This window comes from Ruditapes philippinarum, unplaced genomic scaffold (assembly GCF_026571515.1).
Source record: "Ruditapes philippinarum isolate M1 unplaced genomic scaffold, ASM2657151v2 ctg1209_1_1_1_1, whole genome shotgun sequence".
In the NCBI taxonomy this organism is placed as follows: domain Eukaryota; kingdom Metazoa; phylum Mollusca; class Bivalvia; order Venerida; family Veneridae; genus Ruditapes; species Ruditapes philippinarum.
The window spans coordinates 1,623-14,046 of record NW_026857012.1 but is presented as its reverse complement, the minus strand read 5'-3'; the positions used below and the strand labels follow the sequence as shown (position 1 = coordinate 14,046).

The window sequence follows — 12,424 nt, the reverse complement described above, 5'->3', positions numbered from 1 at the left end:
TGCAGTGACTTATCATAGTAGTTTATCATATACAATCATTTTTCATTTATAAATAATCATTTCTGTAAATAAATTTGTATATATTTTTTCTGTTTTGAGTTGTTGGTTGTTTTAGATAGCAATTGTGGTCGGCCTGGTATCCCAGCGTAGTCCCTATTGTGACATTTGGTGACCTCGACGTGATTGGATACCGGTTGACTATAGTTGTTATTTGAAACAAACCACACTCATTTTACTGCAGCTAGGTTATATAGCTAACACTAGAAACTTTGGTTTTTATTTTAAGTAAAAATTTTATTTACAATTAAAAGTTAAACTTAGTTTACTTAAAGGTAGTTAAATTTTGTATCATTTTTAATTATTTATTCTTTTTATATTTAGTGTGATTATAATTTCTTAACATTTTCAGATTGATACCGTGACAAATGAAACGGACTTGTGTGTGTGACAGCTATCCAGCTGAGAGGTTATAACAGCCACACAGACCCGACAGTGGACGTTTGGACGTTTAGGGTGAGTTCGTTCCATTTTCCTCCTTTTAGGTGTCACTTAATGATGAGACCACCAGTTTTGTAATCTGAAAGTGACCTTTCGGTAAAACACCGGAAGTACATATATACACACATACACTCTGCAATGTAAGGTACTACCCGCCTTGTGTACTTTTTCTAGATAAAGAAACTGTGTCTGTTATCTAGGTGAACATTTAATTTATTGTGTCATTTACAATTTTACTTTGTTTTTACGTTGTGTCTGTAGTATATTGAAACTGGCCATATACCTTTTATATTTTTGCACTGTGGGGAAAGTGCTACGCGACATTGAGTTTTGGGTCGTAGTTTGGACTTTGAAGTTTAAAGTATTTTGAACAGTTTTAATTATTGCCTACTGTCTACTGTACACTTAAGATTATTATTATACAACCTTAGTGAGATACTTAGATGAGTTTGAAACTTAGTGTTTGTAGTGGTGAGGTATAGTGTTTAGAATATATGATACACTGTTTATTTTAGTACTGTGTACAGTGAAAGTACATTGTGATTATAGCGCTAGAGTGATAAATGCGTTTAATTATATGGTGTTACACTGAAGTGTAGTGTTATAGTGCACCGTGATTAGTGAATATAGTGTTTTGTGTTTAAGGGTTGTAGTGTTACCCTTTAATGATACTTTGATATCATTGTTCTACCTCACATTTAGATTTTACTTGTATCCTAAGTTGTTGTTGTTGTAGTGTTACAGTGTAGGAAATATACATAATAAGTTCAAGATGACTAGTGTAAATGAGTTGATGAAGGTAGGTCAAGAGTTAGGGTATACAGATGAAGCTTTGAGAAACTTTGTTAAAGAGGAGCAAGCAAGGGAGCGTGAAGAAAGACATAGTAGGTTAGAAGCTGAGAAGGAACGTTTTGAAGCTGAGAAGGAACGTTTTGAAGCTGAGAAGGAACGTTTAGAAGCTGAGAAGGATAGGTTAGAATTAGAAGCTAGGTTAGCAAAAGAGAAGTTAAGTAATGAGAAAGAGAAGTTAGATTATGAGTTTAAGATTTCTAGGGAGAAGTTAGATTATGCTCGTCAATTAGAAAGAGAGAAGGAGGAAGCAGAAGCTAGGAAGTTAGATACAGAATATAAGATGAAGATAGAGTTAGATATGTTAGGTAAGAAGAGTGTAGGTAAGGTAAAGGTTAAGATGACTCCATTTGACGAAAAGATTGATTCTATGGATGCGTATTTGAATGTTTATGAAACTTATGCGTCTGCTCAGAATTGGGAACATGAAATGTGGTCACTAAACTTACCGTTTCTGTTAAAAGGTACTGCTAGGGAGGTATTTGATAGGCTTCCATTAGAAGATAGGACGGATTATGATAAGCTGAAAGATGCTTTGTTAAGGCAGTTTGAGTTGACTGATGATGGGTATAAGAAGAAGTTTAGGACTGAAAGGCCCCGTGAAAATGAGACTTTTGTTATGTTCCTAGCTAGAATTTCTAGATACTTAGATGGGTGGCTAAGATTGAGTAAGGTGGAGAAGACTTATGAAAAGTTGTTAGACTTCATAGTAAGGGATCAATTTTTAGATTTCTGCAATAGAGAACTATATCAGAACCTTAGTAGTAAGAAGTTGTTTTCAGCCCGTGAAGTAGCGGAAGATGCAGATTTGTTTGCCAAGACTAGAGGAGGTCCGAAGTATGTAGTGAATCATGGAATTAAAGAAAGAGCTAAGCCTTATGTACTGCCGAGTAGACCTGTAGATAGAAATCAAGGTAGTAGTTATCGTATGCAAAGAGGTAACGATAGACTGGTAAATAGAGGTAGAGCATCTCAGCAGTATGAAGGTTATAAATGCACATATTGTGGTCGTTTAGGGCATACAGCATTTTTCTGTAGAAATAAGGCTACAAATAAAGCTAACGCAGCGGAAGACATAGAACCGAACTCAATGAATCCAAGTAAGAATGATAATAGTTATCAGGATAATAGAAGGCGAGGAGGTTATAGAGGTAGGAGTAGAGGTAGAGGAAGAAATAGAGATGCAGATTCGAAAATTTCGATGCCGAGATCAGATAGTGGTAGTAGTTTGATAGAACTTGGGGATTTTGAAGACGTGGGTACAGTTACTATAAATTCATGTCCGACAACTAGAGGTATATGTAATGGTAAATCTATAGTTGCAATGAGAGATACTGGGTGTACATGTGTCATAGTACGAAGGAATTTGGTAAATGCAAATCAATTGTTAGGGAAGTCCAGACGATGTAAGTACATTAATGGTAGTGAGCACAGATTAGACATGGCGTTAATTGATCTTGATTGTCCGTATTACAGGGGTACTGTAGAAGCATTATGTGTAGATAATCCTACAAATGATGTAATTATCGGTAACATAGAGGGTGCTGTAGAACCAAATTTTGGTAAGTTAGCTTCAGCAGTAGAAACAAGATCGCAGAGTAAAGTTAAAGCTCATAGAAGACTTAAAGTTCCTTCACAGATTTTAGACATCACTAATGTAGAGTTTGTAGAGAAGCAGCAGGCAGATAGTTCATTAGATGGATGTAGAAAGAAAGCAGAGGAAGGTACTGTTAGAAACTGTAGAGGTAAAGGGCAAGTGAAGTTTCAGATCAGGAATAAGATGTTGTTTAGAGAGTTTACGGCAGGAAATGGTGACGTAAGTAGGCAGTTAGTAGTTCCTAAGGATCTTAGGGAGACTGTGTTAAAAGTAGCGCATGACTCGCTTTTGGCAGGACATCTTGGTATTAGGAAGACAAGTGATAGAGTCTTAGGGGAGTTTTATTGGCCAGGTGTTCTTGTAGAGGTTAGACGATATTGTCAGTCTTGTGATATTTGTCAACGTACTATTTCTAAAGGTAGAATAAGTAAGGTAACTTTAGGTAAGATGCCTTTGATTGATACTCCTTTTAAGAGAGTTGCCGTTGATATTGTTGGTTCCGATCGAACCTATGACTGATAGGAAGAACCGATATATTTTGACCATGGTAGACTATGCTACCAGATATCCTGAAGCAATTGCATTGCCTAGTATAGAGACTGAAAGAGTAGCCGAAGCATTAGTTGACATGTATAGTAGATTAGGTGTTCCAGAGGAAATGCTTACAGATTGTGGATCACAATTTACTTCACAGATTATGAATGAGGTTAGTAGGTTGCTGTCTCTTAGACAGTTAACAACTACACCGTATCATCCGATGTGTAATGGTTTAGTGGAGAAATTTAATGGTAGTTTAAAGCAGATGTTGAAACGGATGTGTAGTGAAAGACCTACAGATTGGGATAAGTATTTGAATGCTATGTTGTTTGCGTATCGGGAAGTTCCACAAGAGAGTTTAGGATTCTCGCCATTTGAATTGTTATATGGACGTAGTATAAGAGGTCAATTACCATTTTGAGAGAGTTATGGTCAGGAAAAAACAGAGAATGACGAAGTTAAGACAACTTATCAGTATGTAGTTGATTTGCAAGAAAGACTAGAAAGTACATGTAAGATAGCACAGCAGGAGTTAGAGAAGAGCAGTATTAGGTATAGAAAGTATTACAACAGGAAAGCTAGAGACAGAACTTTTAAGAAGGGAAGTAAAGTACTGGTTCTTATACCTACAAAACGCAATAAGTTGTTATTACAATGGAAAGGTCCATTTGTAGTTTCCGAGGTCGTGAACAAATTAGATTATCGGATAGACATAGGTAACAATAAAGATTAAAACTTTCCATGCCAATATGCTGAAGGAGTATGTTGAAAGAAAATTTCGAACCAGAACGAGGTGCATTGGCAAAGGTAAGTGCAGCTGTTGTAGAAGCGGAAAATGGGTATGATAGATTAGATGAAGATGATAGTTTAGAAAACAAGTGACCAAGATGATAGTGACATATTGTTATGTCCATTGAAGAAAGGTTCAGAGACATATAAAGATGTTCAGGTCAATCCTGACTTACAAACAGATTGTAAGACGCAGATTGCAACCTTGTTAAAGAAATTTTCAGATGTTTTAACAGATATACCCGGAAATACGTCATTAGTTCAGCATGACATTAAGTTGACTACGTCAGAACCGGTAAGGACTAAGGGTATCCTATTCCTTTTCACTCACAGCAGATAGTAAAGGAAGAAGTTGATAAAATGCTAGAGTTGGGAGTTATCGAACCTTCTAATGCTCCGTTTTCTAGTCCAATTGTCCTTATCAGGAAAAAGGATAAACACGATTAGGTTCTGTATTGATTTTAGACAGATTCAATAAATGCACTGTATTTGATGCGGAACCGATGCCCAATATGGAACAGATATTTTCGAAATTATCAAAAATACAGGTATTTTTCGAAAAATTGACCTTAGTAAAGGATACTGGCAAGTTCCTTTGTCTGACAATGCAAAACCTTTGACCGCATTTGAAACCCCGTTGGGACTTTTTCAATTCCGGAAAATGCCCTTTGGTTTAGTCAATGCCCCTGCAACATTCTGTAGACTGATGAGAAAGGTTTTGAAAGATTTAGATCACTCAGATAGTTTTATAGATGATATTTTGGTCTATACAGTCACATTGCCAGAGCATATCAATGCATTGTATGAGTTATTTACCCAATTAAGAGAGTCTAGGCTTACTGCTAGACCGTCCAAGTGTTTCATATGTTTTGAAAAATTGGAATGTTTAGGTCATATGATAGGAGGTAGTAAGTCCATTGAGCCTGTTCTCAGTAAGGTCAAGGCAATTCAGGAGACCGAGAGACCCACGACTAAGCGAGGAGTCCGGCAATTTTTAGGGGTTGTGTCTTTGGTACCGGAAGTTCATCCCTAACTTTGCCGCCATTGCTGTTCCGTTGACCGATTTGACAAAAAAAGTTTCAAACCAAATCGTATTGAATGGGGTGAAAGTCAGGAAAAGGCTTTTCAGACTCTTAAGGCTAGTTTGACCGGTCCGCCCATTTTGAAATTACCAGATTTAGACAAGATATTTATTCTCAGAGTTGATGCTTCTGATTGTGGATTGGGATCTGTATTACTTCAGAACAAGGTGAGGAGAAATTTCCAGTAGCTTATGCCAGTAGAAAGTTGTTACAAGAGAACAGAAGTATTCTGTAATAGAGAAGGAGTGCCTTGGTATTGTTTGGGCAATTTCTAAATTTCACAGATACTTGTTTGGTAAGGAATTTATTCTAGAGACAGATCACCAGCCGCTTTTGTATCTTAACAAGGCAAAGTTAAGTAACTCTAGAATAATGAGATGGTCTTTGCTTTTGCAGCCATACAGGATGAGGATTAGAGCAATCCCAGGTAGAGAGAACATAGGTGCAGATTATTTAAGCAGGGTATAATGTAGAGTGTAGTGTAGTATTTATGGTGGTTATAAATATGGTGTACAGTATTTCTACTTACATTTTTGCAATTTGTCGTTTTCACTTTGTTGTATTTAAAGAAAATTTATCAATTTTCTTATTTAAAGGGGGGCGTAAATGTCACAAAGTGAAAGTACGTTTGTAAATTATTGCATTATATTTTCACGCCGAACCTCATTTTTACTCTATATTCATTGATATGAGATTGCATCATCTTTTGTTCAATTTAGAGTTTTCGGGTGAAATTATTATTTAGAGTATTTTTATGGTTTGCATAAACTTCCATGTATCAATTTAAACATTTTGCCGTTTATTTCACAAAAATCCTTTCAGTAATAAGAAAGTTACATTTTTGTTTTATGAACCAGATATATGTATTATGTCTGTATTTGAAGGACGGGCCTTTATTTTACATAACTATTTTTCCCGCCGTCCCAGCTTTATTTCGTGCAAATCGATTTTTCATGTTTTGCACGATTTGTTTTCCCGCTCAGTACTCAGTAGTTTGCTATATATTGACTAAATTTTAAGTGACATATTGCAATGCACTGGACGTTATACAGGTCACTATGACGGTGACAGACAAATTATATTTGTCATAAAATTACAGCTTGTACAAGGTAAATTTAATTTTCTAGTGATTTTGTTTCATAAATTTTTGCTATTTCGTAAAATACTATTTTCTTTTAGAATTATAGTTTATTTGATTCAGGTTTAGTTATTTGGCAGTAATTTATTGTTTTCTAAATTTTCTAAATTTTTGCAGATTAAATTTTAAAAGCTCTTTTTATTCTAGTGTTTCGCTATTGCAAATTTATACCGAGACATGTTAATTGATGTATGTTAAATGAAGTTTTAATTATATTGTAATTGTATAGGAGCCATGAATATTTTATTAGATCTATATATATCTATTCATTCATTAATAATTTATTTTGGTTCTACCGTATTTGTGTAACTTTATGTAAAATACTGCAGTATCGTAATGATTTGTTTTTCAATCAATTTAATTTACGTTATCATCCTACTTCATTTCATTTATCATCTGTTTTTTTTATAAGTAAATACAACGTATCAAAACTAACGTATCTCTAGAGAAGGATCTTCAGTGGGCATGATTTTGGAAGACGTTTATTTATTTGGTGGTTATTATGTGGCGTATATTTGAATATATTTGCAACGCAGTATTATGCGGATGTGATTGAATTTTTGTTCCAGCGGAATGTATGGTGTACTATAGTGGACATTTTGTTTATTCAAAGAAGCACGTTATTTTATTGGAAACCGACAAAGGTCGAGGTCTTTTCCAAGGGACTTTATTATACCCTTATGTTTGATTATCATGGAACTTATCATGTTTTATACTTTGTAGCTCTTCTTATTTGAGGACACACCCGAAGATGACACGGGCCCTCCACACGTATGTCCATGGCTAAAGGGTGACGCATGCCCTTGTTCAGGATCCTATCAACTGTGCCAACACTGTAGGAAGTACAGTTACGCTTGATAAGATTTTATACAAGACGCCCGCCATTGTGACGAATTTTGTTTAACAACGCCACCACCCTTTATTGAAGCATCATGACAGAAACTTTACGGGAGAAATAGACTGAGATACGTTGATAGTGTTTGTTTGTGCAGTGACTTATCATAGTAGTTTATCATATACAATCATTTTTCATTTATAAATATTCATTTCTGTAAATAAATTTGTATATATTTTTTCTGTTCTGAGTTGTTGGTTGTTTTAGATAGCAATTGTGGTCGGCCTGGTATCCCATCGTAGTCCCTATTGTGACACCCGGGGGGTCATTGATTTTCCCAATATGCATATAGTAAAAACTTAAAAAATCTTCTTTTAAAGAACCCAAAGAGCTAGAGCTAAGATATTTAGCATGAAACATGTTCTAATGGGTGTCTTTACCAAGTTTGTTTCAAATAAAAGCCCTGGGTGTGAAAATTGGCCCCGCCCCCAGGGGTCATTGATTTTCCCAATATGCATATAGTAAAAACTTAAAAATCTTCTTTTAAAGAACTCAAAGAGCTAGAGCTTAGATATTTGGCATGAAACATCTTCTAGTGTGTGTCTACCAAGTTTGTTCAAATAAAAGCCCTGGGGTCAAAATTGGCCCTGCCCCGGGGGGGTCATTGATTTTCCCTATATGCATATAGTAAAAAACTTAAAAAAAATCTTCTTTTTAAAGAACCCAAAGAGCTAGAGCTAAGATATTTAGCATGAAACATGTTCTAATGGGTGTCTACCAAGTTTGTTCAAATAAAAGCCCTGGGGTGAAAATTGGCCCCGCCCCGGGGGTCATTGATTTTCCCTATATGCATATAGTAAAAACTTAAAAATCTTCTTTTAAAGAACTCAAAGAGCTATGGCTAAGATATTGAGCATCAAACATGTTCTAATAGGTGTCTACCAAGTTTGTTCAAATAAAAGCCCTGGGGTCAAAATTGGCACCGTCCCGGGGGTCATTGATTTTCCTTATATGTGTATAGCAAAAACTTAAAAAATCTTCTTTGAAAAAACCCAAATAGCTAGAGTTAAGATATTAAGCATGAAACATCTTTTAGTGAGTGTCTACAAAGTTTGTTCAAATAAAAAGACCTGGGGTCAAAATTGGCCCCGCCCCGGGGGTCATTGATTTTCTTATATATGTGTATAGCAAAAACTTAAAATCTTCTTTGAAAAAACCCAAATAGCTAGAGTTTAGATATTAAGCATGAAACATCTTCTTATGGGTGTCTACCAAGTTTGTGCAAATAAAAGCCCTTGGGTTAAATTGGCCCTGCAATGTTGGGGGGTGGGGGTTGGGGGGGGGCTATATACAGGTGAGCGACCTCAGGGCCATCATGGCCCTCTTGTTATAGAAAGTTTTTAAACATTTTAATTTTTTCAATTTAATTTTTTTTTAAATTAAATAAATTAGATATGGGAGATTTATATCTCCAACCATAGAATTTTTAATTGAATAAAGTCGGATAGAATTTATTAATACAAGAAATACATTCTGGTGGCTATGCTAAAGAACTTTGAAAATGTCTACATTTAATATTGCAATGTTAACTTTTATAAGATAATTATAATATACACTGTAGATCAAGTGTGAAGTTGTGTTGTAGTTCTTTGTTATGAGATATTTATATAATTGTTAAGCATATTGAAAAAAAAAAATGTTGCTATTTTCATCAAATAAAATCATTATATGACCAACCTTTATTTCTCTGTTTTCTTTTCCATTAACCATTTTTTTTGCTTGAACCAGCAGTAACTAGTCTTTGCCAATAGAATAGGGCCAGCCAGCCTGTACATTTGTGCAGTCTGACCGAACTGTATATTATTGGCTGACAAAGTTTAAATTGAACCTTGATATCATGAAAGCTTCATGTGGAAAAGAGGTTGCTTTTATAGGTTACTGGTTGAGGCCAGCCATATAACCCTGCATGATTGTAAGAGGTGACAAAATGAGCCATGTCATGACAAAACCAACATAATGGGTTTGCGACAAGCATGGATCCAGACCAGCCTGTGCATCCGCACAGTCTGATCAGGATCCATGCTGTTCGCTTACAAACTCTATAAAAAGTAAAGAAACCGTTAGCGAACAGCATGGATCCTGATCAGACTGCGCGGATGCGCAGGCTGGTCTGGATCCATGCTGGTCGCAAACCCATTATGTTGGTTTTGCCGTGACACGGCTCAAAATCTATAAATGGAGTCTTTGCATCTCTAAACTCCAACACATGAAGTGGTTTTGATCCCTGGTAAATAGTTACTTAGTTGTTGTTGATTGAAAAGAGCATGATTAGTGAGGCTAAAATGGTTTCTTCTTTGTTCTAGGGTTTGCTATTTTCAGGCTAGTTTTATTATGATTACAGTTAACAAGATCTCTTTTTATGACAGCCTAATTGACTATTCTTAGTGCTCAGTAGTGAAACAAAGGCATGACCAAGCTGTTAATATGTCAGACCAGTAATCTAAATATCTAGCCACGAGGGTTCAACAAGCTGTTGTTTCCTTGAGCAAGAAGAAACTTTATTTCAATGCTTACACTCATTGCTCAGTACTGGTTGGTTCCAGGTACAGATTAGAGAGTATGTTTATAAGCTTATAGCTCACACACAATTGAACTAAATATATTCTGTATAGAAATAAACAAATGCAAGTTTCAAATCGGGAAAGGGAGATAATTATAACATTAAAATCCACAACAGTTTGTGTAATCCAGACGATGAAAGTCATAAAGAAGTTTTTCTTGCATATCAGACTGGTGTTTCCGTTAGTTTTACCCATGCCTGAAATTTCATCTGGCATGGGGGATGCCAGATGAGTAGCATGCTATATAATGGCATGCTTAGGATGACATAATTTCGCTCATATGAATGAAGTTATTTTATATGCTGTTATAAGAAAATAGTTACGGGTGTAATGACACAAATTTCCAAGGTAAACAATTTAAAATATGATGGAATATGGTAGACTATGTAGGAAAAAATATCTGTCCCTTGGTAACCCGCTCATGGGCTGGTCCTTTGGGGCGGATATTCCGATCCGAACTGCAACATATGACAGATATTATAATTTGGTTTCATAGTGATATTTTAGAAAGTGTTCTATTATCAGATAACTGAAATTTTAATCCAAACAATAGGGCCATGATGGCCCTGAGGTCGCTCACCTGTATATAGGCCCCCGGAGCGGGGCCAGTTTAAACCCCAGGGCTTTTATTTGAGCAAACTTGGAAGACACCCATTAGAAGATGTTTCATGATGTTAAGTTTTTACTACACACATATAATGAAAAACAATGACCTCCGCCCCCCCCCCCTTTGGCAGGGCCAATTTAAACCCAAGGGCTTTTATTTGGACAAACTTGGTAGACACCAACAAAAAGATGTTTCCTGCTTAAAATCTAACCTCTAGCTCATTGGGTTTTTTAAAAGAAGATTTTTTAAGTTTTTACTATACACATATAGTTAAAAACAATGACACCTCTGGGGCGGAGCCAGTTTTAACCCCAGGGCTTTTATTTGAACAAACATTGTAGACACCCATTAGAACATGTTTCATGCTAAACATCTTAGCTCTAGCTCTTTGGGTTCTTTAAAAGAAGATTTTTTAAGTTTTTACTATATGCATATAAGGAAAATCAATGACCCCCCTGGGGCGGGGCCAATTTTGACTCCAGGGCTTTTATTTGAACAAACTTGGTAGACACTCACTAGAAGATGTTTCATGCTTAATATCTAAACTCTAGCTATATGGGTTTTTTCAAAGAAGATTTTTTAAGTTTTTGCTATACACATATAAGGAAAATCAATGACCCCCGGGGCGGGGCCAATTTTGACCCCAAGGCTCTTATTTGAACAAACTTGGTAGACATCCATTAGAACATGTTTCATGCTAATTATCTTAGCTCTAGCTCTTTGGGTTCTTTTAAAGAAGATTTTTTAAGGATTTACTATATGCATATAGGGAAAATCAATGACCCCCTGGGGCGGGGCCAATTTTGACCCCAGGGCTTTTATTTGAACAAACTTTGTAGACACCCATTAGAAGATGTTTCATGCTAAATTTCTTAACTCTAGCTCTTTGAGTTCTTTAAAAGAAGATTTTTTAAGTTTTTACTAAATGCATATAGGGAAAATCAATGACCCCCTGGGGCGGGGCCAATTTTGACCCCAGGGCTTTTATTTGAACAAACTTGGTAGACACTCACTAGAAGATGTTTCATGCCAAATATCTAAGCTCTAGCTCTTTGGGTTTTTTTAAAAGAAGATTAAAATTTAAAGTTTTTTCTTTTGGTTGCCATGGCAACCAGAGTTTTGCATGGAATTAAATTCTTTGAACAATTTTTAAAGGTGACCACCAAAGGAACATTCCTGTGAAGTTTGGATGAAATTGGCTTAGTGGTTTATGAGGAGATGTCATTTAAAGTAAAAGTTTACGGACGGACGCCGGACGGACGCCGGACGAAAAGCGATCACAAAAGCTCACCCTGTCACTTTGTGACAGGTGAGCTAAAAAAAGGACAAAATTTTGGCCAAGCCATGACACGGTCAAAAACATGGCCAGGACTAAGAATGCAACAAAAGATTCATTTGTAAAAAAAAAGCTATTTTATTTATTAACAATGACAACATATAACCAAAAACGAAGGTTGATACATGTATAGGTATGAAATTAAAACATACACATCAGATGACAAAATACACTGACAAGGCACCTACAATATTAATATACTAGTGCATGTATAATTATAAAATAAAATAAAGTCTTTAATTTGTGTATTTAGTACTAATTACTAAAGCTTAACAATTACTGTTTAATCTTAATTCTGTAAGAAAATACTATACATATTACATATTTAATCATTTTGTATTCATAAAAAAATTATTTAAGATTTTGTATTTATATATAAAAAAATAAATTGAATAGTACAAAGTTAAGAATTATTATTAACTGAATTTTAAAAAAATTGTACTTTGATAATTTTGGTTATTTGATCTTAAATTTTGATGTTTATATATATAGAAAATCTAAAAATCTCTATATTGTGAAAAAAAATCTCAAAATC

General features: G+C 35.3%; 1 protein-coding gene across 1 annotated transcript; it reads left to right on the top strand.

Moving 5' to 3' along the window:
• The first annotated feature begins 1,270 nt into the window (after positions 1–1,270).
• On the top strand, positions 1,271–3,463 carry LOC132748456 (uncharacterized). Its single transcript, XM_060738078.1, has 2 exons — positions 1,271–1,382; positions 1,458–3,463. Exons 1-2 carry the CDS (start codon positions 1,271–1,273, stop codon positions 3,461–3,463), a joined length of 2,118 nt encoding a protein of 705 aa, XP_060594061.1.
• The last annotated feature ends 8,961 nt before the right edge of the window (positions 3,464–12,424 follow it).

Bases quoted from the DNA above. Each gene is read 5' to 3' on its own strand.
- LOC132748456 (XM_060738078.1), top strand. From the start codon at position 1,271: ATGACTAGTGTAAATGAGTTGATGAAGGTAGGTCAAGAGTTAGGGTAT. The intron at 1,383-1,457 runs GTAGGTTAGAAG...AACGTTTAGAAG, and splicing joins GGAGCGTGAAGAAAGACATA to CTGAGAAGGATAGGTTAGAA.